The sequence below is a fragment of the Melanerpes formicivorus genome, unplaced genomic scaffold (assembly GCF_026170545.1).
Source record: "Melanerpes formicivorus ecotype bairdi unplaced genomic scaffold, bMelFor1.0.p_v2 SCAF_8, whole genome shotgun sequence".
In the NCBI taxonomy this organism is placed as follows: domain Eukaryota; kingdom Metazoa; phylum Chordata; class Aves; order Piciformes; family Picidae; genus Melanerpes; species Melanerpes formicivorus.
In genome coordinates this window covers 17103323-17130539 of record NW_027142360.1, presented here as the reverse complement: position 1 = coordinate 17130539, position 27217 = coordinate 17103323, and the positions used below count along the sequence as shown (strand labels likewise).

The 27217-nt window shown below is 44.3% G+C and overlaps 1 protein-coding gene across 2 annotated transcripts in view; it reads right to left on the bottom strand.

The window, feature by feature from the left end:
• Positions 1-27217, bottom strand: part of ABTB3 (ankyrin repeat and BTB domain containing 3) — a 192124-nt gene that overhangs the window by 66487 nt on the left and 98420 nt on the right. For both annotated transcript variants that reach the window (XM_068142321.1, XM_068142322.1), the window contains exons 2-3: positions 22116-22265; positions 7853-8057 (exon numbers count right to left, since the gene is read on the bottom strand). In XM_068142321.1, coding sequence (XP_067998422.1) covers positions 7853-8057; positions 22116-22265 — 355 coding nt within the window. The remainder of the gene's footprint in view (positions 1-7852; positions 8058-22115; positions 22266-27217) is intronic.

Genomic DNA, 27217 nt, shown 5'->3' with positions numbered 1-27217 from the left:
GAGTTTGCATTTTGAGAAAAGAGCCAAATATGGCTGGGTGCAATGGGTTAAAAATAGCCTTCAGGATTCTGTGCATCACGTGAAGGGGATTTTTTTAGAAAGAAATGCTGTTTATGTGACAAAGGAGAAGGAGGAACACGAAGTTACAGGGAGGTGATGAGCTATAAGATAATGTGGCATCAGCAAGGCATATTTCACTTTCCAAATGACACCATGCAAAACCAGGTTAGGCGAATGCATCACTTCATTGGCACATATGCTGATTTATCTCAGCTGTACAAAGGCAGATATCACCAGCAGAGTTTGGTACTTTTATGTTCTAGAGGAGCCAGAGAGCAGATAAGACACCTAAAGTTATGTGCTTTGGAAACACATGCTTTAATTAATCTAACCACAGTAGGAACATGCTGGGCCTGACTGCCTGAAGGATGTGGAAAGTCAGGAGCATCTTGACTGCAGCAGAAACACCTCACTGGGGTGCAGGTCAGTGAGTGCTCTGACGTCCTCCTCCTCCATCCCATCTCTGTGCCTGTGCTTAACTTGAAACATGTGCCCCTTTCCTTAATTCACTGCAGTTCAAAGTTAAATATAAGCTTAAGTAATGTCCCCAAAAAAGATCTTTTTTGGCACAGGCTCATACTTTCCTGAGCTGTCATCCAAGGGGGAAAAACATACCAGATCAGGATATAGGGAGAGGTCTCTGCACAGAGCAATCCCCATCCCACGCAAAAGGGCTGGGAGATGGGTTAGGGATGAGAAAGGCCAACAAAAAGCAGATCCCAGAGGGTTGGACCTTTCTGGGCACTGTTTCCCTGGTCCTCATCAAGAGGTCAGAGGGCTCCTCTTGGGAGTATGCCATCCCAGGGTCCCTGCTTGAACAGAAAAAGGAATTCTGAGCGCCTCACAAACCATCACAGCCCCCAGTTCCTTCCTCCACATGACATCACTCCCTGTTCCCTCCTGCTGCCCCACGCCTCTCTCAAAGCTATTTTGGGATGGCTCAAGCCAGCGCCACCCTGCAAGGGAGTGTCGCTCACCTTCCTCTCCCATTTGGGATATCACACATCCTTCTCTGCATCACCCTCAGACATGGCAAATCCCCCTCAGCACCCACCCACACCTCTCCTTGGCACATTCCCCACAGAGCAGGGCCAACAACCACTCTGTGCCCAACTGGACATCAAACCCACCTTGGTCTTTTGCAAGGCTGAGGTCTCTGGGGCAGTTCAAATTACAAAAACGGTTCACCAGCAAAGCAGAAGTTATGGGGCAGAAGCTAAACATAACCTGTAACTCTGATCACACCAACCACAGGAGGGATTGCCTAAAAACCTGGGTCACTCCAGAGACAGATACAGCAGGACCTCCTTGTCAGGAAAGCAATGTCCCATCCCTCTCCTTCCTTCCAGTTCGCACTATGGGGTGATTCCTTCCCATCTCCCCTCCAGCAGGTGACTCCCTAATAATTTTTTGCCAGGCAATGAGAGTCCCAAATGAGGGACAATTGCCTGTCACATTCTCTGGCATGCAGACTTAAACCCCCTTTCTGATGGCGCAGTCATCACTATTGAATGCTCCTCATCTTTGCTCAGTCATCCTCCACTACCATGGCTCACAAACTACAGACAAGCCACCAGCCCCTTGCTCAGAGCAGAGCCTGCAGCATGTTCCAGGTTCAGGAGCTCAACAGATTTCTCCAAATAATCACAGTGCTCCCACAGATACCTCATGTTGGAACTTCAGTTTCACCAGCTGTGGAGTAGACAGAGCTGTAAAGACCTGACCCTTCTTTAACTTAAACATTTTCTGCATGGTTCAATTATTACAATTGCTTTGGATGATTTCTGCTTGCAGGATCCTTTAGCTACTGTGGTAGGTGATGAGTTCTTCACTTGGCCAAGATTCTTCATTTCAGTCAAGGAGAGAAGACTGCAAACCTTTGTGGCAACAGCAGTCAAAGCGCTACACACAGGCTGCTGCTGTTTAAAATGGCAAAAGCAACCAAGTATGAATTAACAGTGCTTCTGAGAGGTATAAGGCTGTACACTTAGAAGAAAAAGCCTATCTAGACAAAGGTAGGGAGATGTTTCTGCTTGCAGATATGAGTCAGCAACTTTAACATGATGGAAGATTTTATCCTTTGTTTGGTTTGTCATTTATATTTCCATGAGCATTTTTGCAAAGAAAATCCCTGGATATGAAGTGAAGAGCATCCTTGGTTCTGACAGTTTTCATTTAGAATATATGATGAAACCATACATTCAAAGAGCTAGTTCATTTTTAGCATTACTGAAAGACAGAAAACTGTTTTTTTTCCTCAATGTTTAGGATACCTTTCAGGTGGGTTTCTGGGCTGCAAAACTCAGATTTTGTATTTACATCATAAGCTGTTTGTCTTCAGAAGGAGCAAATACTTTCTGATGCCTTCAGAAAGATGCCAGTCCCAGTCCTGCCAGTGGAGCCAACTGATGCACCATGCCAGTCCACACAGCTGTCCCATACTAGGCAGATAATTCGACACCCCAGAAGCCCAGCTAAGGCTGCCCAAGTAGAGAGCCTCTGAAAAAGGCAATTGTGCCTTTTGTTCAGGCTGAAGGATCAATTGCCCTTGCTGTCAGACAAGCCTCAGTGATATTTGCCTAGGTGGAGGGAAGGGTTTACCCTGAAGCTTTCATGTACCTACAGTGGTGGCTCCAGAGTCTGCACAGGGGTATCTGCACATCACAGTTTTTGAACTCACATCCTGTGTCTGATTACGTTGACTGCTGACCTCATTGCCTCTCCTGCATTGTAAGTATTAATGGCCAAGGCTTGAAACACCACCAAGTCGAAGCGATGACTTGTCCAGCAACCACAATGAGGAAAGATTTCACATGTCTGGCTGTGGCACAAATCCCTGAAGAGATGCCAGTGTTGGGAGCCCGGTGTAGAACACGCTGTTCTTGCAGTGCTGCACACAATTTTCTCTATTTATAAAAATCCTATAGCCATCCCATGGACAATGTAAGACTAGCTTGATAAATTAGGTGTGGAATAAAGCCCCAGCCCAGCAAGGATATACCATCTGGCAGCTGAGCTACAAATATGCCTGAATTATTTCTTGTTACATGTGCAATCTTACACTCTGCAGGCAGCTGCCAATACTGTTGCTGAAGGGATTTTTTAAAAGTGGGAAATCTGATAGATATTTAGGACACAAATCTAGAGAATTTCTGTATGTATGTACCTTCTTTCCAGTGGTTCCCAATCAAATCAACCTCGGTGTTAACTTTGAGTTCAGTGAGGTCACGATTTTACCATGTGAAGTTTTCAGTTAAATAGTGGATAAAAATGATACAGGGTTAAACAGGGCTCTGCCATACTGGCACATCAAGTATTTGGAATCCCTTCTACAGATATACATTGCAAGGCTCACTCAGGTTTCATAGCAGGACTTCCATGTTCCTCCTAGTGCTAGTGCTTGACCTGCTCTTTATCAGCATTCTTCATCACTCCCTCCACTCCGCTGGCCCTTTCCGGAGACTGCCTTACCTGTGGAGTTTGTACCACATAATAACAGAAATCAGGGACACATCTCCACAGTTATTTTCCTACTGAAATGGTTCTATGGGTGTAATCTGTGCTATAGACATGGCTGTAGCAGCTAAAACTGTGCTTTGAAAGAGCCAAGTTTGTTATATAGTATTGGAATGTTCCTCTCATCAAGAAGGCTGCATCACCTTAGTTAACCAGGTATAGTAATAACTCTCTGAAGCATGAAACACAATTCAGATCATAACCCAAACTCTCTCCATTAATCACAAACGACTACAGGCTGCAAGTTGCACATGTGCCCATGAAGGGGACACTCATATGTGTGTCCACACATGTTCAAGGCAGGCAGAAAAATAAACTCAAGCAGTAACAGCTCATGGGAGTTTCCTAAGGGATTGCTCCACATACAGGGAAAAGTAGCAAAGGAAAAGTGAACAGGAGGCTAAAACCAGACACATATCCATCAACTCAATTAAGACTCAAAGGGAAAAGCTAAAGGCTGCTGGGTGGTACAGGAGTTAATGCTCCTCTAAGACAGAGCAGCAGAGGAAGCATTGGAGAAGGAGCTTTGCTGCTTGTGAGCAGAATTAATGGGTGGTTCTGGACAGGCTGAGCTGCCGCTTCTCAATGAGTTGTTAATGGGGAACGTGAAGAGTCAGGAAGTAATGAGGACTTTGTCAATACAGCTGTGGATTAAAGTGGGTAAGGAACCACTTAGGGAAAAAAACCGTCACACAAATCTGCAACTACAGATTCTGTGCTTTCCGGTGCTTAAGAAATTTATTTGCAATAATTTTGGAAGTGTTACAGAGGCTGAGAAGCAAAACAGAACCATGGGACAGATTCTTTCATTAAACGAGAAGCAGCAACCAAGTAAGAAATCTTGGCAGCAGGGGCTTCATCTACAAGTTGATTTTTTTTCTAATCCCCAAGAAATAACAAACTTAAATAATCCATGGCTGCCCACAGGTAGAAGCACTGGAGGAGAGCTCCTTTCACAGGCAACACCCAGCACAAAATGAACGTCTCCATCATGTCCTGGCTGGATGCGTTAAGGAAAGATTCCACAAACAGATCCAACACCCCTTCTGTATCTCCAAGTACACCAAAATAGTTGTCTTCATGGTACCCAGAGCTGTTAGATAACCCACCCCAGCAGCACTGGCTTGTGTTGGTGCCAGCATTACAGCCAAAAAAATCAGAGGGTTTCTCCCAAAATGACCAGCTTGAAAGAAGAATATGAATTTGGTGTGGTCGGTCACACATCCATCTTACAGTTGGGATTGTTGGCTTTTAGGAATTGGGAAATTGTTTCCAGGTTTTCTGAACAATCCTGGCCAATTTCCACCTCCTCCCCATGAAAGCAGCCCCCCCAGAAAGAGCTTTGCTGTATAATAATTTTTCCCTTGCAGTTTTCCTAAAGACAAACACTATTAAAAGCACACCGTATTCTCATTTCTTCACCTCCACGAAGAGCAAGCACAGAGAAACACTCCCTAGAAACGAAGCACCGGATTTATTCAAAGGTAAACATCCCATTTAATGAGTCCCCCAAGACTGTGAGGGAGGTACGGCTTTCTGAGCAGGAAAATGCTAAGCCAGGCAGGACTGCCACCATACCAGCTTCCCTCCCATATCCAGTCTCCCTAGAAAGAAATGCAGAGCCTTCAAGCTCGCTAACTCAGCCTGGTTCAGAGCCAAAATCCAGGCGAGCTGAAGATGGCTGGGAAAAATGGAAGCGGCTCTCACAGGGCCACCAAGACCTGCAAGAGCAGGTGGAGCTCTCTGGCCACATCCTGCAACCCTTTCCAACCTGGGCATGCGTGATCAGGGAGGAGGGGGCCAAGATGGTTTCACATAGAATCATAGAATCCTTTCATTTAGAAAAGGGCTTTAAGATCATTGAGTCCAACCATTACCTAACGCTACCAAGGCTGGTGCTAGACCATATCCCTTAGCACCACAGTTGTGTGCTAACAAAGGACAACCTCTGCTTCACGGAAATACTGCCTACAGCCAGATCCACACAGTCCTGGCTTCTCTGCACCAACAGAGACATAGAGAAGCCAAGGATGGGGAAAGATGCCTGGATCTCATTGCTTCCTTCAGGGCATCTTTCAATATAAAGGCAAGTGCCACAGCTGGACAAGAAGAGACAGAATACAACACATAGATAATGCACAAAGCTTGAAAGTATTTGGCACATACAATGTCATGTGCAATAAACCCACTTCCCCACAATGCACAAAACCCCACCATGGAAACTGAAACCACCAAAATAAGCCATGGACCACAAAGCATGCTTGCATGTTAAGAAAAAGGCTCCTCAGAATACTAAGAAGTCAGCTTCTCCAAGGATGGTTGTGTCCAGCTAATGAAACTCCAGACTACAAGCCCATAGAAATATCCAGGCTCACACTTAACCCTGCATTGCTCCCACTCCAGCACTAATGCATTTGATTAGGCAACAGGAGGAGCATCTGCTCTTTCCAAAAGTGACCACAAGCTCTTGGCAGTAACGCCAAGTACTTGCTCCGGCCCTAACCGCACACCACAGTTGTTAAACTGCCCTGCCAAAAGAAGACATCTTGCCAGAGAGAGTATTCAAAACGAAGCAAAGAAGAACAATTGCTTTAAATAATCAGCGTTTCAAGGGCTCTAACAAAGAGAACATGTATGAAGGCAGCCTCAGAGAAAGGAAAATCTATTCAAGCAAATGCTAAAAGTGATTTTTCAGATATTCCTGCCCTTTTCACTTTCCACATGGAAGTCTGCAGAAATCTTTACATTCTCACTGGTTCCAGTGGCATTACTCCCACAGATGGAGACTACAGATCAGGAGAGAGCATGTCACAATTTTTTGGGTATATTAACCACTCTTGGGCATGAGTTAAGCCTTCCACAGTGATAAGGCTGTATGAGAAATCATGAGATTACAAGTAATTTAGGAAAATGAGAGAGTTCTTCATTCTTGTAAGTTCTCTTTTGGTTGTTTTGGTTTGGGGTTTTTTTTTTTTTTTCATATATTGGGAACAATAGAGCAAAAAGCCACAAACATGCTCAAAGAGTGACCCAAACTTGGAAAGAAACAAAATGCCATCCAAAGGCAAATGGCAACATTCCCAGCAACATCATTAATGCCAGAGTTTCATCTTGTTTGCTTTTCTGTGAATCAATATAGAATCATTTCGAAGAAGATATCCTCTCATATACATTTTAAGATAACACATATGATGAGATTCTCCAATGTTGCTTTTGAGATGCAGAACTCATACCAAAACAACAAGCAAGCCCCGCATGTACAGGTCTGGGGGCATACGTGCATATCAGAGCCTGGCACAAGATATACGTAGGCATGTAAACATGGAGCTCAGCTTGAAAGGCAGCTTGCATTTGCCTCACTGTGAATACCCATCACAAAAATGAATACCTAGCACTTTCCAAGCACCAGCCACTCCTTTTCTCCATAATGGGGAGGCGTACTTTAAGGCTGGTGAGAAGCATGGCAAGGAAACAGCACAGCATGCCTCAGCATGTAAGCAGAAGCTCATGTTACTAGAGGGTTTGCTAGGCTTTTGACAGGAGACGGCTTTATCTTCAAGCTGTCCTGCTAATTTTCTGCAGTACCTGGGTGCAGAGCTGCCCTGTGCTGGGCACCTTGTCTGCCTGCCAGCATTTGGTAATTGCCATCACTAGTTTCAGTGCCAACTCTTCTCAGCTTACATCAGATCCTGAGTCGAGGGATCTCAGAAGTGTGTCTCCTGCCCCAGCCATCCCCAGAACAGGAACAGCAGCAGCACACCTGGAGCCTGCCACCGCCCTGGCCAAGGCAGCCTCATGGTTACTCCCATGCCTGGGTACTCAGCGCGGCTGGAGCCCAGCATCTTTAATGATCTCTCCTTTTTCACACACTACACTATTCATTTTCCACTTCCCCAGTCACAGCTGTTGAGCCCTATTAGCACATAGAAAAAACACATTTAAACCCAAACCTGCTAGGCCAGAAATAGAAGTTCTCATTTTCTTTTCCAAAACACGGAATAGCTGAGCAACAACGAAAGGAAAAGGAAATCTCTCCCAAGTGCACATCTGGAACCAATTTGCTGTATGTAGCCACTGGGTGTCACTTTTGATATATACTGGGTTAGCCACGCAGTACTTCAGTGAGAGAAAGGGATTTCAAAGAGGTGATCCTAAACCAAACCAGACTGCTCTGTGGCCTCTCACGCGCAAGCTGTAATTAGCAATTAGCCAGCCAGGCTGATTTATTCACAAAACGCCTTTGCCGTGGCATTAAGCACCCTGTAGTGGCTCTTACCTCTCAGTCTGCAGTGTGACTTTTGATGGCTCCACATTAGGGTTTTCCCACTCCATTTGTGGACAGTGCATGAAGTAGCAGAGGGTGTACAGAGCCTCTGGCTCCCAGTAGAGCGATCCCTGCTTCTGATGCATTGGCGTCCCATTGCCGTGCTGCTTGGCGTTGAGGGGCTGGAGGTGGTGCATTGCTCGAGACACCAGGTCACCTGGAAAAAGCAAAAGCTGGGTAAATGCCAGGCTTCTCAGCTGCTTCTCCCCTGAGTTTTCAAACCAGAAGACAACAATGGGTTGGTTTTCCCTTCCACTCATATGCAAACAATAGGACAGGATTCTGTACATTATTTATCACCAGGTTGGACTCTGCCTGGTGGTTTACAGGGTGTGGCTGTACAGGCAGGCTGAAGACAAGCTCTCCAAGGCCTACAGGAGATGTTTCTGCAAATATGGGGTCTAGGCAGTGTCAGGCTCACCCATGTCAGCACCACCAAAAGAACTGGTTAACCAGGGTCACAGCTACCTACAGGCAGCCTTAGGAGGCTATCAAAATCCCACAGTCCCCCCAAAAAAATGACCTGTGGGGATGATGCAAACTGGCTCAAGAGCTTCATGCTCCTGGTTAGAGAGCAGTAGGGAAATCAAGGAAGGAGGCAGCAGTTAGATAATGCACTGAGCACCATGAGAGTGTGCAAAAAGGCATGTGGGAGGACAAAATGCTAAAAGATAACATCAGAAATAGGTGACCAAAATTACTATTTGTAATCCCAGGCTGGGCATGGAAAACTTCATGTTAGCAGAAGAGCAAAACCTGTGAAGTAGGCTCACCCAGCACCTCAGGTTTCCAGAGCACGGAAAATGGCCCAAGAGAAAAAAGCTTATCATGTTCAGCACACCAACATGGTTTTGGGTCCTTCCTTGCTGGGTAGGGAAACCAGCCTCAATACACGGACCAGAATCAGCAAAGCCAACAAGAGATATTAACAGGGAAATATGTGTGCAAGAAGCAGTGAGTCTCTTAGCATAGTACTGATTGTAACTAATTAACTAAAGTATGTCCCCTGAGAGAGTGAATTTTACATTTGTTGATGAGTGACCACTCCATGAAAAGCAGGGAAACAATTGTGGTTATAAACTGCCTGTTTTCACATGTTCAAATCACTCTCAGAATACTTCGGGGAGAAATCTCAGATCAAATCAGATGGTTTGTTTTAAATGAAAATCTGAGCAAGAGCCCTCTGGGTCATTCTTAAGCCATACAAAAGCGAGTGATGGGGGAAAGGAGGACATAATTTTCCAGTGTTAAGAAGAAGTCACACGCTTTCTGTTATTTGCTTTACCCAAGTGACCACTGAGTACTGAAGCTTGGAAGGAAAAGCTGGAAATGTAGACCAAGGTAGGAATATAAAACAAAAACCTAGGCTGAATAATAAACTCCTAGGCAAACTTAAAGGAGAACCATTTTGACTGTGTGCAAGGCAGAGAGCTACAGCAGTTTTTGGCAAAGCCCCACCCCTGTGAACACATCACAGCACATCATCTCTCCCTAGCCTGACTTGCACAGAAAATGCTGCTGCTGCTGTGATAATGTGCACCAGGGAGAATAGAAACATCTTGCTGAACAACCAGTCCAAAAACAGTTCTTAAAACCATGAGGAGAAGAAAACCACTGGCATGAGAAAAGTGCCGAGTTCATGATTTCAGGGTTTTTGACATAATTTTTTGCTGCACTCTGCAATATTCCTCCGATTCAAAGCTTTCATTTAAAAATAGTTTCTTTTCCCTCTGCCAGGAAATCGTCATGATAGGAGCAATCTTGCAGCCCTGCATGCTCTGCTCATAATTTCCAAGAGAACTTGTGCATGCACAAAGCCTGCAGGATCAGGTCTGCAGCAGAAAAGGATGTGCCTCTGAGATGGCTTCCTAGTCCTGCACAAAATTATCTGCAGGCAACCAGAAACAGCAGAGAAGCTTTGGACCCCCTTCACTCAACCCACTCTACCCCAGCAGATGTGAATTGCCAAGCCTAGCATGGACCAATTTAACTTCTAGCAACTTTGCTGACAGTATAAGTCAATTCCCCTCTTTTCCTCCAAAAGACAAAAAAAAGAATGGAAATGCTGGCTGCAACATCAAGCTTTAATAGTAATAGCAAACACAGTTGCACTGAATTGAGGCTTTTCAGACCCAAGCCACTACAGCACTAAAGCATGTGGTTAACGTTAAGCACATGACCAGTCTCATTTCAGTGGATTGAGATAGCAGGCACCAGTAAATGCCTCTGACTTCTGTATCAAATGATGAATAAAAAGAAGGATGCAATTTAGGAAGCAGCATTATTTCATCTCCATTCCCCTCTAAGTGCTGGGGCAGTGCAACTTCAATGACACATCCAGCATCAGATGAAGCTGCACAGTAAGGAGGGAAAGCAGCCACAAAAGTGATGCAGGCTGGGTAGCCAGCTCAGAACTGCTGTTGATGCAAGGCTGGAGGAACTCAAGCCTCACTGAAATCAATGCCAAAGCTCCTATCCATTGCAATATGACCAGGAGTTCACACTTTTATTCTGCATTTCCAAACTGCATCTTAAGAAACCCAAACCAATTCATGCTATTAAAAGTCAACTAATGCTTTGTATGTAATTACAGTACACCAAAATTTGATGGGCTTAGATCTTGCTTTTGTCTTTGCTATATTGTCTTCAGTACGTTTGGAGTAATTTCTATATTAACACTTCTTAAAACATTCCTACACAAGAGACAACTCTTAAATAATCAATACCTGTAAAGCATTGATCTTCACAGAGGACAGTAAGTAAGCATAAAAAGCTGCATTATGATCCTGCTACCAAACAATCAGGACACTGACAGGAATCGCTGCTCTCCATTTTATTCCACAGTGTAACCTCAGACAAGCCACTGTATGCCCTGGTGCTCTTTCCCTCCTCCAGCCACATCCAGTCATGGTGCAAATTCTTCAGGGCAGAGACTGTGCCTTAGCATATTTGTGCAGCAGGATCAGTGCCAAGAAGGGACGAGGGAGCTGACAGGCGCACGCACACACTGTCTGGTAGTACTTACACACACTCTGCAAAATGTAGCGCAGGGTAACATCTGGTTCAAGATGCATGTGTGTTGCTTCAATCCCTACCACAGTTTGCTGCTTCTATTCTTCCTTGCAAATGTGCTTTGGCTTCTATGTTTTCTTCCAAAGAATATACCAAGAGTTGAAATTCTCTCTGATACTGGTAAGGGCACTCCAAAGCCTATGGACATGAAACCAGCTTCACAATGACACTCACTGGTCTGGTTTCCAGCAGTCAGCTAACTCGAGTCTCATTTGAGAAACCCAACCTATATGGTCTCCTTGCCAGCTGTAAAAGCCACAGTATATCTTAACGCTGAGGGCAGCCTTGAATTTGTGGCTTATAATAAAGAGGGGAAACCCCCTTCAGCCTCAATCACAGAGTGTGAGCCCTCTCTGCTCTTCAGATCCATATTCAGTTATGGAAACACTGCAAGGGGAGGTTACCTACTCACACCACTGATGTTTTCTGGATAATTTTTGGCCCTGAAAATCTCTCTCAGATATATCAGTTCCTGAGCACATAATGTAAAAAACAAACAAACCCACCCATAAAAAATAAAAATATCAGCAGCTGAGTTGATCTTGTAAACTCCATGGACATAGATCCTGGGGCTGTGGCTGTGGCATCATGACACAAAAGGTTCAGCAGAGATCCCCAATACAACTGCCTGCAAACCCTCTGAGGAACAGACCAAGGAGCTGATCTGCCTGACAAAAAGACTGCCAATTTTATTTTGGTTTTAATTAAAACCAAACAAACACTTCTACAGTTTAGGCAACATAAGCCGAGACAGACACCGCACAAACTGCTCTGCTGGCAGAGCCAGGCAGAGGAAGACATCGTGTTGTGTAGGGTAGACAAAAAACCTCCCCCAAACCAGCAAGGCTGGGGGATATTTCAGGACATTTTTGTGGCCAAACCTGGGAAATCAGAACTGGAGGATAGGTTCCCACAGGGCAAAGATAGTGGCAAGCCCCAGGCTGGCACTACCTTGCAGCTCTGTATCAGGATAGAAGAGCTCTCTCTCTGGCAATGCGGGTCTATGCTGGACCTTGTCAGCCCAAAGGAGCTTGCATGCTGGCTAACACAGGTCCTGTGAAACTATCACCACACTGCTCTACATGGAGAGCTGTCATGGTAGCTGCCAGTATTTCATCCTTTCCATAACTAAACCAAGATTCACCCATTACTGCTGCTGTCAGTTCAGCACAGTTTATGAACACAAGGTCTACATACATTTGATTTAAAGATTGAAAATATTATGTAATGTGTGTGTTGTGACATGGGTCTGGTTTAAGGCAATACTGAATATTTAAGGAACAGCCTCACTGACTTCAAGCCAAATATGTGATGTGACAGGGAAAGTTAAGCTGCTCCAGTCTGTGTGGGGGTGGTATAAAACACAGAGCACATCAATGAGTGGCTCACCCTCTCTACAGTGACCAGTGAAGCCCTTTTTTTAACTGTTTGGCTTCAGTAAAAGGTAGCAACGCTGCTTTTACTCTTCTGGAGCCCAACATGTTAAAAAGAAAACATCTATTTCCAATGTTGTAACAAAAGACGGGGGGAAAGAGGAACAGTAAAAAGAGGATGAAGTAAGAGGAAACTGTAAATGCCCAATGCCCACTTCTGAGAAGCTTCCTCCAGGATTTTATGGTCTGTTCTGATTGACTTGATCTTGCAATCATGCCTGCCTAGGTGAGGCTCACTGCTTTCAGAGGGATAAGCTTCCACAGCCTAAAACATTCAGCTAGGTGTGTGTCTGCCCAACCACAACCCTGAGGTGAATAATGCTGGACTGGTCCTTACAGGGACACTCCCTGCAACACCTATCTCGAGATTTTCTCCTTCCAAAACCACATCCTAAATCTGCAAGCACAACTTAACAGCACTATTTTCATACACCAGAAACAAGCCACAGTTCCTTGGCCCACGCCTTTCCTTCAAAGCCCACGGGAGAGAGGAGGATCTCTGTTTTCACAGCCACCCTTTTACCTTGTGATGTCCCACTAGGGCACCACGCAAAGCAGCAGCAAGCCACATTTCTAGCATGATAGCATTCTGCAGGCACTACTCATCAGTTTGCTAACACTGGTCTGATCATCCTTCAGCTGTACATGACTTCAGTGTGTGTAGCTGTGTTTGGAGCTTTGCTGTGCTACTTGTGTGCACAGTTTCTCCTGCAAAAAGGGGACCAGAGACATAGAGTGGAGTTGTATCTGTCCTTCAGAGTACTCTACGTCCTCCTGTGTTCTGTCCAGAGCATGAAAAAGGTGAGTACTGATAAGGGAGCTGCACTCCAGATGCCAACATCATGTCATGGACAGTAGTTTGCCCCCTTATTTGCCAGGTGCAAAATCCACTCTCTTGACCTGGATTCATTTTACACCTCAATATAAAAGCCTTGGATCTATCTATGGTTGTGTTCACAACAAGATCCACAGAGACTGTACTGAAAACATTATAACCCTGATAATGAATCATGGCCTATTCAATCAGACTTGGTATCCAATAGCCATGATCATCCTGCCTCCTTCCCTTTCTACCTCCCCACTGCTTCTGGTTTCTGCACAAAAATTATGCATTGCTACAACTCATATGTGCATGAATACAAGTAGTGGAACTGTGTCTCCTGTACCAGAGCAGACTGCTTCTGGCCATCCACTAATTCAGCTGCCTGAGCCATCCCTTCATTTCAGCTGTTCAGTTCCTCTACGTTTCCTCTGCCTCTGGCATTGCACCAATCTCTACGTTTCAAAAGTCAGCTGAGAAAAAACTGCTCAAGTGAAACCTTTCCTCAGATGATTTATTGGAGGTCTTTCTATCATTAAGACAACCCATCTATACCAGGAAAGGAACATGCAGAGAGCCAGGGTGAGTGCACATTAGAAAGTGTTCAGTAGGTATTTCACTGTGCACATGCTCTTAGCACAAAGTATCTTCAAACACACAGCTATGCTATTCTTGGCACAGTGCATTCCAGGTTCAAGAGCCAGCTGCCTCAGGCTGTGGGTACACTTGGGGTGCCCTAACCCACAGTCAATAGAGCATCCCACATGCAAAAAATTCACTGTCAAGCTCACACTGCAGAACCCTCCCCATCTCTGCCATCTCTGCTTGCCCATGTCATGCCCCTCTGTGAATTTGCTACCCTAGGCAAAATTTTCTTCTCCTAACAGCCATTCAACTCTTCCACAGAAGAGCCAACAAAGGAGCTGAGGTTCCCAGCTCTGAATTCAGCACCAAAAGACAGGACTGAAATATAAGCAGCCCATTTCCTGATGGTGGCTTCCCTGTGGCCTGCCACAGATCATTTAACCTTTTATCTCCCTTCATCACACCATCATAAGTAGCTTGTATTTATATTACAGAGCAAGTGTTTGTGTGCAATTTAGTTTGTGCAAAGCCTTTGAAGACTGAGAAATTAGACACTGGATATATCCCATTAAAAAAGCCATGATAATAATTCAACCTTCTGAAGTTTGCATACCTATTATAGTAACATCATTACCTTCAAAATCTCCAATCCAGTGCAGCAAGCATGATGCTTGTGTTTGATTCCCCTTAATCCACATCAGCTCCAAACAAAACAAGCTTTGACTCGGATGAGCTATTCATCTGCTGACCTAGTGTGAAGCCTTCCATCTGCAGACTGCCACTGCCTTATGAACAACTATTCTGAGATTTAATTTGGTCTTATGTAGATCCATGTCCTTAAACATTGAATTTAATAGCCTCTGATGGCTGAGTAGGCCAGCTGAAGAGCACCCACCCTGGCCTGAACAATTGCCTGTGCTCTTTACAGCACATATTACAAACCAAAGGAGAGGAAAATGCTGTTTTAACCCAAACATGCTGTGATGCAGAAGAGTTCAGGGGTGAACAAGAGTTTCCATTGCAAGGGTGAAATACATGGAGGAGTACTTGGTGTACTGGGGGAGGGTGGTACAGGGTTGAAGTTCCAGCATCTCCCACCCACCAAGGTGATACCTTTTGTCTCTAACCATCAGACCTGAGTGGGTTTAAATGCACATGGTAGAAGCCCTGGCAGAACAAAATCACTTGCATGAAGACAGACTCCAGCACTGGCCTCCAGAAGAGCAAAAGGGGACAAGCCTCACCAGTGTGGGGGTAGTCAAGGAGCCCCCAAAGGAGTGCTGACAGCAGACAAGGACCCGGGCAAGTGATAGCTGCCTCTGTTCCACCTCTGTAACTCAATACAGAAACCCATCCCTTGGTCAGCAGGGCAGTGAAAGGGAAGGTAAAGCCTTAGAAGGGTGTGGACTGGTATTTTTTAATTACCCTCTCACTTCATTTTCACTGATAAATAAATCTATTGCTTTATGATAGTGGGTATGTCAGGGGAAAGTGAAGAGAAATAGGGGGTCATCTGGGCTATTAAGCAAACCACAACCCTTCTTGCACACAGACATATACAACAAATGGAGGCCCAGATCCGTCACTCAGAGAAGGCTGCAAGGGAGTTGCAACAGGCTTGTAGTTAATGGAACTAAGAAACTACATAACATTCAAGTACTGCTTCAATCTGTCTTGCATTCCTGTAGGGAGAAGGGACACCTCAACTTCTCTTTGTGGCTTTTACACATGGAGCAGATGACATGGATTGAAGCAAGGAGGAGCTGCAAACAAAGAGGTTTAGAAAGCAGTGGGAGAGCAAAGGATGCAGAGATCTTGTGCAATAACCCGGGGGAGGGGGCATTAAAATACAGGAAAGTTATCACCACACCTGGAGAGTGCCCACCCAGGCTGCCAAATCCTACACTGAAGGGAGCACTACCACTTGAATTGCAGGTTTCAGCTAGTACCTTTGCTTAGCTCAGCACTGTGCTGCGTGAACCAAACTGTTCACAGGGAGTAAGCTTTGGCCTTTCTCTACAGAGCTGCTTAGTCTGGGAAAAATATCTGACAAATAGGGCTTTGTTCTGGCAGCAAATAAGCAGGGCACTTACAACAACCCTCCTTCAGATGCCACCCTTCCAGCAAGTACCTTTATCCTGGCATTTGCTTCTGCACCTAGGTTTAACCTCTTATCTATAGGACATGAATGAATTTGTATGGCTTCTGCTATGCTCCTTCCTGTTGGTTGCAGAGGATTGAGACTAGATGAAAAGGCAAGGGAGGAGAAGCTGACTTTCATTATCTCCTCAGCTGGCAGTGTGAGAAGAAATGAAAAACACTATTGGTATGTGCCATCATATTCCTACTTACACTTGAACAGTAACTCTTCCATTCATCCCTGAAAGTGTGCAATGATGCCTCCTCACATCTACCTGCAGGTTGTTGTTTTGGAAATACATGCATTCAGCACTGCAGAAGCAAAGGAAGGAAGATGGGGAAGGATGGTATTTTTACAATGTGAGAAAGGAAAACCTTGCAGAGAACTGAGTGGTGACATGGAGGAAGCAGCAGCCTGAACATAACATCTGTGAGCTACTCTAAGTTAAACACCATTTAAAAGCTAAAAAGCTCTGAGATCAGCAGCAGTCATTTCTTGCAGTAGTTAACACCACCAGTCACCATGGTTTGATTAAAACTGGGTGGCAAACTTCTTATCCAGGAAAGCCTTAGCAGATTTGCCATCTCTGGACTCAAAGCCCCAAACCTGCTTTAACCTGAAGGCATGTGTGAAGACACAGTTTGGATGACATCCTAAGACAAAGTCTCTCTCTCCCTCTGGCTTGAGAGACACAATCCTTCCGCAATGTTACACACCTCAGAATGGGATGGTTGTCCTAGTTCAGCCAGAGTATCACCTTGTGATCTTTACACCAAGGTAGGGAGGAAGAAATAATTCATGGTGCCAGAATTGGCACCCAATGCACCCTAAAGCTCTGCTTTTCCTCGTCACCACCAACATACATGTGCAAGAGAAAGAGAATCCTCCTTCGTTCAGCAAAACATGAGCAACTTCCAGTTGCAAGCCTCACTCCTTCTGCACCTTGTCCCCATGCCAGCAGCTGTATTTTTAAATGGCTGATGAATAGGTGTGTTGGAGTATCAAGCAGATAAACATAAATATTTGTGGATTGCAAACATGCAGTTAAAGAAGTTAGGAAAAATAATCAGAGGTCAAAATGCAGTATGATGGGATCTTTCAATGGCCAACGCTCTCCATAGTATTCCTCTCCTTTTCTATTCAGCCTGCTTATTTTTCCCTGTCTGAAAGGGAAGGAAATACAACAGAAGAACTAGAAATCCAGAAGAATTACCAAAATTTTCTGAAACCAAGTCAAACCAAAACAAACCAAACCTAGACCAAACCCAACCCAACCCAAGCCCCAAACCCACAGATCTATTTCCCCTTCTCCTCTATAGCTGGTCTGGAAATACAGGAAACTTTAGGAACAATTGGAGTGGGGAAAAAAAAAAAAATTTAAAAAATAATCATGTGAAATATTTTCTCTGAGATTCAACAGTGAAATATTGTCAGGTCACTGTTTAAAATCCTATTATTTTTTGCCGTGCTTCAGTTCTTCCCAATGCTCTCTATACAATAAGCATTTCAAATGAAATTACATTATTTTAAAACACACAGTAGTAGGCAATTACAGTTTCTGAATACTAAATGCCAATCAATGGCAGGAGGTGGTCGAGGCCCCGTCCCTGGAGGTGTTTAAGCCCAGGCTGGATGAGGCTCTGACCAGGCTGATCTAGTGTGGGGTGTCCCTGCCCATGGCAGGGGGGTTGGAACTAGATGATCCTTGTGGTCCCTTCCAACCCTGAATGATACTGTGATACTGTGATACTGTGATATAACATAGGCCAGATTTATTATTGTACCTTAACTCTGTGCCATGTTCATTATATTTTAATGAATAGGGTTTCACATTAATTTTTCAAGCCTCTTCCTCGGAATCACGCATTAGCGCTGTAATTGCATTGCAGAATTAGGTCTCTATTTACATTCCCCTTTCTAAGTTCCAGAGAATAAATCCCCCTTTGATTTTTCTTCTAAGTCAGTAACACCACCTCCCCTTCCTGTTTTCAGCAGAGTGTCCCAGGGCTAGTGGTGCTACCTCAACCTGCCACCACCAGGCTGGGCAGTGCCACCTCAGTGACAACCAATGCCCACTGCCTGCTAAGCCTGGGTGATGAGAGAGGAACCATCAGGCAAGCAGGGTTTGGAGGGAACAGAGCAGCATCTGAGAGTCTGGTTGCATCAACCCAGTCAAGAGGACCCCTCAACAGCAGCTTTGATCGATTGACCTCCAGGCAGCCAGCACCAGAACAAGAGGACACAGTCTCAGGCTGTGCCAGGGGAGGTTTAGGCTGGATGTTAGGAAGAAGTTCTATACAGAGAGAGTGATTGCCCATTGGAATGGGCTGCCTGGGGAGGTGGTGGAGTCACCATCATTGGGGGTGTTCAGGAAGAGACTTGATGAGGTGCTTGGTGCCATGGTTTAGTTGATTAGGTGGGTTGGATTGGTTGATAGGTTGGATGTGATGATCTTGAAGGTCTCTTCCGGTCCGGTCTATTCTATTCTATTCTATTCCTCCTCTGCAGCATTCAGAGTGCTTCCCTCCCTCTATGATCATGTCTACCATTCTACCTTTCCTCAATTTTCTCTCTCCTCTGCCATCCCTCAGGGAGACGCGTCTCACCTAAAGAATCTTTTCTAACATGCCAGCAGTGTAGAGGGAAAAGCCAAAGGAAGCAGGCAAATGAGGGCCATCAAGTGTAAGGCAAGGGTACCACAAGATGCAAGGCTTTTCACCCTGTGAATCTGGTTTCCACCTAGGACAGACTGTGAAGAAACTAAGAAGATCTGAACTCAGCTACAGGTGCTGGGCAGTAAACAGGCCCTGTTTGCCAGGTGTTGTCTTCCAGGGGACAGATTTGATTTCTGGGTCTCAAATCCTCCAGCAGCTTGGCAGCTGGCCATGCCACTGCATGCAAGAATTCTGACAGAACCAAGAGCAGGGGAAACCTTTCCTTGTTAATTCCACTTACTCTGCCTACTTGCAATACTTTAATTATTGATGTGGATAAACTACATGAGATCTCATTCAATTAGAATTGCTTTTTTCCTCCTCTTTTTTTTTTTTTTCTCTGAGATAAAATTAAAATGCTTTATGGCAGGACCACTCTTTGCATTTGGTTTTTGTGCTCTTTTGAAGAGAACAGAAATGAAGTCCTGGCTCCCAGAATATTGCAAGCCGGTGGGATATTGTGAACACATGCTTGAGGGACTGCTCACTCTGTTGGTCCTGCAGGCCAAGCTTCTGTCTTTCCCACTCAACTCCTGATTGCTACCACTTCTTCCTCCTCTTAACAAGTACTATCCTCTTAACTCCCCCATGTCCAGAGAGTCTCCCCTAACATCTTTATTCATCCCTACAAGAGCAGGACTACATACCTTTTGTGTGCCTAACCCTTCCCTCAAGTCCCACTTTCCTCATGCCAGAGCTTGCCATATCCTCTTTCCTCTCTACAACAACACTTCTAAAGCTCTCCATCCTCCTCATACCATCAGGGCAATAATAAATCCTCCTTTACCTACTCCCTCACTACCTCTGATCTCCCCACATGTGCCCTGCTGGCTTCTCCCTGCTCAGTGTTTCTGCCCCCACACTCTGGTCTCCATATCAGAGGCTTTATTCTAACCTCTGGGTCACAGACCTCCGCCAATGTCAGTGACAGAGACACAGGCACTGAAAAAAAGTGCAAACTCCCTTGCACTCCCCATCCCTCCATTTTCCTTCCACTTCATGATTTTCCCAAAACTTCACAGGTTTTTGCCCACCAACATGCTGCACCTCCCTCCAAGTGTCACAGCTCAGTTTTGAACTCTGCACCACAACTGCTCCAAAGCAAAGATTTCTACTTAGCATCAAGCCTTGCAAGCTGTGCCAATTACCAATCCTCCTACCTCTTCCTCCCCCAACATGCATCTGCTTGCAGCAGCTAGGGAGGTACGCTTGACAGTTGTCCAGAGGGCTTTCTGGAGAGCTCCCAGGTTGCTGGAAGTGCCAACCTCTCTGACAGCTGCTTCGAACTCCCACTGATGTGCTCTTTTCTACAATTTGGCCACCCTGAAGAAGGTTGTGCAGTAAACAGATACACAGAAAGCAAACCCTACCAACCAAACGTTGGCATCTAAGCCAGGACTACTTAGAGATGACAGATTTCTGGTAATTAAATTTACAAAGGGATGAAGGGGGGTGGAATTAAGGACTCTGGCTTTTTGGGTTGTGTATAGAGGTGCAAAAAACTGCAGACTGCAAAAAAATAAATAAATAGATAATCCAGTTCTGAAATATCCACAGGTTACTTATTTATTAAAACACAACCACATGTACTTTAAGAAAGGGAGCTGCATCATGCATCATTTAGCTGGCATACAGACAGTACTGTTGTTGTATTTCGTGTGCATGAAATAAGTAAGCAGAAATTACTTGATTTGAATAACACCAAACACCTGATTCCAGAGACAGAGCAACACTTCACGCTAAGGCATGTAAGTGCTCCTGGCTCCTTGACATTTCACCAGAGTGGTAAAAAATTAGCAGTCTGAAAACAGAAATTCATACTCTGGCATGGAGACAACTATCCATGGGTGCACCCACAGGGCTCATGAACAGCACGTAAACTGAGCCCGGGTGCTATGATGGAGCTACAGAGGCTCCCACTGCTACAGAAAACACCACAAAAATATATAGAATATAGAATAAACCAGGTTGGAAGAGACCTTCAAGCTCATCATGTCCAACCTATCACCCAACACCACCCAACCACCTAAACCATGCAACCAAGCACCCTATCGTAGAATCATAGAATCAATAAGGTTGGAAGAGACCTCAAGGATCATCAAGTCCAACCTGTCACCCAAGACCTCATGACTACTAAACCATGGCACAAAGTGCCATGTCCAGTCCCCTCTTGAACATCTCCAGGGACGGCGACTCCACCACCTCCTCCCTGGGCAGCCCATTCCAATGGCTAACAACTCTCTAAGTGAACAACTTTCTCTTCACCTCAAGCCTAAACTTCCCTTGACACAGCTTGAGACTGTGTCCTCTTGTTCTGGTATCAACCAGAACAAGTCAAGTCAAGTCTCCTCCTGAACACCTCCAGTGATGGTGACTCCACCACCTCCCTGGGCAGCCCATTCCAATGGGCAATCACTCTCTCTGTGTAAAACTTCCTCCTGACCTCCAGCCTGAACCTCCCCTGGCGCAGCCTGAGACTGTGTCCACTTGTACCTGTTCTTTATGAGTAGTAACAGTAAGCAAGGCAGCCTATATTTTCACAGATTTGATACTTTGCAGTTTCTGCCCAAGATTTCAAATCAGACCTCAGGGAAAAAAAAACCAAAACTCTTTCTGACAGACCTCAGGAAATTAAAATATTTAAAAACTCAACAACTTTTTCTCTGTTTCCATTTTCCCACCCATAGCTTCATATCCCTAACTCCACCATAAATGTGTGATTGGAAGCCTTCTTAAAAAAAAAAATTAAGTTAAAAAACAAATTACAAGCCAGTTTGGGTAACTTTATCTCTGTATGATGTAAGGATTCACATGGCACCTGCATCCTACAGTTTATTTGTGCTGAAACCGAAGCTTTCTGATTCTGATAGATACCACATTTCTCAAACAGTGTTTTGATCAACAATAAATAACTTGTCTTCCAGGCACAAACTCACCATATGCAGGTTTTAGTTGTAATTCTTCCTTGTGCTGCAACTGGACGAGGGAAGGCAGAGCGAAGGACCATCTGTACCAGTGGTTGAACTAGCTCTGCTGTACGTTTGGCAGTATTTCATTCACTGCAACCTTCAGCTTTTTGCCTGCCCATCTCAACATAAGCATCCCAGTGAAATGAGACAGGACACCAATACCACAGACATTTGCAAATCTGGCCAGGCTGCAAGATGCTCTCAAATGCAACATAAAGAAAATGAAATAAAGCACATTTCACATTTAGGGGTGAGAGCAGTGTATGCAAATAAATTACAGGCATTGCTATGAGACTGCAGGAGACTTCATTCCTACAGTTTCAGCTTTCCAACATAACATAGGCATGGCTAGATCTGACCCAGTGCTTGCTTCAAAACTGCCCATGCCCTCTTATCTCTCCTTTGCACCAATAGGCAGTGCAAGCAGCTTTGCATTACTCTGAGGAAAGAAACCAAAACATCATCAACAGCCTTGTACTTACTGAGTTCAGCAATGCTCCCCACGCGTGTAGCTAGTAAAGACTGCTCGATGGTCCTCAGCTCTGACTGGCTGAACATCTGCACTTCCCCAGGCTTGTTTGACCTTTGCTGTTCTTTGTGAAGGTTCAAGCTGTCTGGCAGGCAGAGAACACCTACAGTGGATAAAAAGAAAGGAGAAGTCCAATATAATTTCAGCCAGTATGGAGGACTTTCCTGCCACCACCACATTGTTTCATGGACATTCCAAGACGAAGCCTGTATGTATGGAGTTTAGAGACAATCAATATCTCAATGTCACAGCAGACTCAGCACCACTTTCCCAATTATGATGAATACACACAGGTAGGGACCCTCTGCAAGCAGAGCAATTGTACCTCTTCATGATAACTGAATTTCATCTTATCTCCAAATGTGTGACATGCAACAACTGCCTTTAGAAATAAGCCAGAGCAGACAATGTACTTTTTCCCCATTAGTTTTCATTGCTTGCTCCTGGAGAGAGATTCAGCCCTTATGGACCAAGCAGACTTTACAAAATAGATTAAGGAAAAAGTACATATTTAATGCTTCTCCTTCAGGGGAAGAACTTACATAGTTTCCCAGCTCAGTAAATATAAAGCATCTAACTCTACTGTAATTCTACCAATAGGTGTAACATTGGAGGTCCCTGTCAGAATGGCCACCTTAACCCATGCTTATCTCAGTTATGAAACAGCCCACAAATGTCACTGCATTGGAACATTACAAGACCAGGCAACATGTCTGAGAGAGGATGCTTTTCAGCCATCTTGTTAGCTACAATAAACTACTTTGGATTCCCTTCTCACATTCATCTCCTTCCTGCAAACAGTTTAGTCCAAAAGCTGCATTTGTAGCACAAACCTAAAATCATCCATCCTGGGAGAAGAAAGGTGACACAGGTTCAGTGAGCACATATTAAAAAAAAAAAGGGAAAAAAAAGAATGGATATACACTGGGAAAAGCAGGATCAATGGTCTTGTGCACCATGGCAAGAAGACAGCAACCAAAACCAGGATCATCCTTCACATGCAGTAGTGACACCAGAACAAACCCCCTAAAAGCCTGTTTGAATGCTGGAGATTGAGAAGCAGGAGCAGCCTTACTCTCAGCTCTGGCTCAGGGCCTGGGGGTGTAACAAACCACAGTGACACCATAAACACATGTGGAAGTTCAAGAGAGGGGAACAAGAGTCACAAGAAATGCCCTGGAGAGAAAGACCAGGACATCTGACACAGCAATAGCGAGGAAAGAATGAAAAGCAGAGGTAAAGGATGAAAAGCGATGAGAGCTTATCAAACAAGCTCTCCAAATTCTCCTGCCATCGCTCAGTGGCTGATTCATGTAAACACTTGGTGCACTGATCAACATTCATATTCTGGGGATGTACAGAACTTCAGAAGCACAACACCTGCATTTAAAATGCAGGCTTGCTGGCATATTTTAGTATGCACTCTCTCTTGGAAATCTTTCTGATTTATTTAGATTGTTCTTTATAATTTTAAAGGATAGAAAATAAAGCCAGAACCGGCAGAGTCAGGAACACAGAACACAGGTATGTAAGTGACTAGAAGAGATTTCTTAAAGCAAGAAATAGAGCATAGACAGCTTCATGGGATCTTGGAAAAAAATAATATCCAACAAGAAAATATTTCTGAGTGAAAACACACCTTAAGTGTCTGTGGGGAGGAAATGGTTTGCCATGGTTTAGTTGTTTAGGCGGATTGGATTGGTTGATGGGTTGGACACGATGATCTTGAAGGTCTCTTCCAACCTGGTCCATTCCATTCCATTCCATACCATTCCATTCCATTCCATTCTATCCTAGTCTATTCTATCCTATCCTATCCTATTCTATCCTATCCTATTCTATCCTATTCTATCCTATCCTATTCTACTGTTGTAAGGTATCCTTAAAAATAAAGATTCAAACTATTTAAACTCATAATATGTACAGGATATATTTCCCCACGTGATTAAAGCAGTGGGATATAGACATTTTACCCTCTCTCTATGATTCTGTTTCCACAGCCATGCCTCATCCTTACAAACAGCCCTGATGATTAATTGCCCTGTTCTTCAGCGAGGGGAGCGTATTCTTAGAATGAAAAGTGCAAATGAAAGGCAAAATGTGCCATTGTTCAAAAACATAGCAAATTACAGTGTGTATCATGCCAAAGGGTTTTACTTGGGTTGGAGATTAGTAAAGGCATGCAATAGCCAAACATCTGATGCTTATATGCCAGCTTCAAAACTATAATTGACCACAGTGGGTGACCAGTGGTGTGACAGAAGATTTGTTTGCTGGACCATATCTGGGTTTTGCCAGTATGGAGGAGAAAGGGAATTGTAGGGCTAGGGCATGCAGCTCTGCCAAATTTCTAGCTTCAACTGTTATCCCCCAAAATGATTTTTTTAAAAAGTTAATAAAATGCTTTTTAGAAGAAAAATCCTCACTCTTTTTATCAGAGCTATTTACATTGGTAAAGCTCAAACTGACTGATAGAAGACTATGGCAATCAGTTGCGGCCCAGCAAGATGAGAGCGTGCCAAATCAAGGGAGAGGGGGGAAAAGGCAAAAGCTTTGTTATTATGAATATCTTTTCTTGGAAATAGAAACATTTACATAGCTGCCACCTGCTTTCACTGGTGTGGCTACAGTTGAACTTCCTTATTTTAATTCTCTGCTGTTTGGTATCATCCACTTGCTTTTTCAGCTGTAGCTTCAGCCACACTGTGTTGTACTTGACAAAACAGGTGAGGGTCTCAAGTTTACAAACACCTGAAAACCAGAATCTTTTTCTCCCCTTGCTTTTCTGCCTGTTGCTGATGATATTAACTATCATTCCAAAGCAAATATTTCTGTGCAGTATCTTCAGAAACAAACAGAAGTAGCTGTCTTTTCTCTCAACCAGCACCTTTCAGTGTCCTTTCTTTCTGCAGTTTACCCAGCACTGTGTGTTTCTTTGCCCATTATTTTATCCCTCTTCTTCCCTCCAGTTTACTAGAGTGGAAACTAAGCAGTCAGATGTTGCCTGATGAATATGGGATCAGACTGACTTGATATGCCCCTGGCTGCTCTGTGCCATGCAGCAATGTACAACAGCCATACATTGCATCTATGCTGCTGTGAACCGCTGGAGCACAAAGAGACAACTGAAGTGTATGTGGATTTTGTCACCTCTCTTTCAATGCTTCTCCTCATCTGTATCCTCCTTGGGACAGGGATCTGTCTAGGACTTTCCTTCAAGGAGACACATCCAGAATGGGCCATACCCAAAACTACTTTATTCATTTTGCCCTTGGCCTCAGCACACCCAGCAGTTTGTAAGTGAAAGACTGAAGAAAAATGCAGAAAACCCATTTTTAAACCAGTAGGATAAATAGATTAAGAAAACAAAACAAAACAACAACAAAAATCCCACCACACAATTACAAGTCCCAAAAGCTCCTGCTCCCAAATCTCCAGAGAAAAAACATCATAGGGAAAATCCAATATACAATGAATACACTTCACATTTTTTCTGCCCTCGGGGCTCAGCTGAAACACAAGCCAAAGCTCAATCCCCAAGGACTTAAAAATCTCAAACTAAAGTAGTATTGCACAAAATGAAGACTGGAGATGCCCAAATTTATACAAGAAGCAAGTAATTTTAAACCCTGATGCAAAGTCATCCAAAGCCAGGGGTAACTGTTAACTCTGCTGTGGTTTTGACCATGCATGTTTCTACCTCTTGGGCTCGGCTGATGCACCACTGTCCAAAGCAAGGCAGATTTTGGTACAAATATACACACATTCTCACACACTCACTTCAGAGCTTGCCACAGAGCTGCCTGTGCTGTCCCATGTGCATGCATCACAGAGACATCCCAAACTCAGTATACAGCAGCAGCCCCAGCAGAGCTTCTCCCTGCTCTTCAGTGCCTCCCTAGCAAACAGCCTGTAGGACCTGATAGTTCAGAGCAGCCCCAACACCAGGTGCAGTAGTGGTTGTGTGACCTCTTTAGCTTTCAGAGCAGGAGAAATACACAGTTTGTAGCTGAAATCTCACCTAAAAAGAGGAATCATTAAAAAAAAAAATAAAAGGTCCCTCCACTCCTCCTCTCTTTAGACAGATATCTGCACCTATTTGTACACCAGCTGTTACCAAACACTCAATTCTTGAAGTGCCGGCATTTACAGTGCCCATACTCCTGGATGGTGAATCAGACTTCACTTCTTCACTTTCTCTCAGGCATAGGAAGCTGCTGGCTTTCCATGGCCCATGTACTGCTCTTGGCACTATACAGCTATCTGCACTGTGCAAAGGCAGGGCAAAGGGCAAAGCATCAGAAGACAAGCACCATGAATGACTACCCAACATGGAAAGCAACAAATCTGCAAGTCTTTTGGGAACAGGCAGCAAAGTTTGGGGCAAAGCTGTGTTGAATCCCCAAACATTCCATAATTTGGTTACAAACTAGCTTTGCCACCTGAAGTAGCAAGTCTTCGGGTCCCTCTCAGGAGAAAGACAGTAAAAAGAGACAGAACCTGAACTTGTGGTCCCAGTACTGCAAATCTAAAATTACTACTCTAAACAACTTCTCCTCTGTCATAAACAGGCTTCACCACCATACCTCTCCTATATTTGAAGCTTGTACCTGTATTACAAAGAATTTGAAGACATTTACTCAAGGTATTCTTTGAGCATACAGCAAATTCACCAGGACCAAATAATACCCCAATTATGACTCAATTCAAATGTTTATATAACCACAGACAGAGCAACAGAGATCAAGGCAAGCAAGGAGAAGCCTGCACTGCCTACATTCATGGATCTGCAATGCCTAATGCCATCCAATTCTTTGCCTCCTCCCTCTCCCTGAGTACTCAAATCCCATAGTCTAAATGAAAACAAATTTCCAATTACATTACATTAATAAGAAATACCCACTGGACAATGATCCATGCTGAGACACCTAACACCTAACCCCAACACAAATGTGTTTGTTTTGACTAAAACCATTTCAGTGCTGTAAAGACTACAAAGGGTTTTGGGTTATTTTTTTGTTTGTTGTTTGGTTTTGTGTTTTTTCCCCCCACATT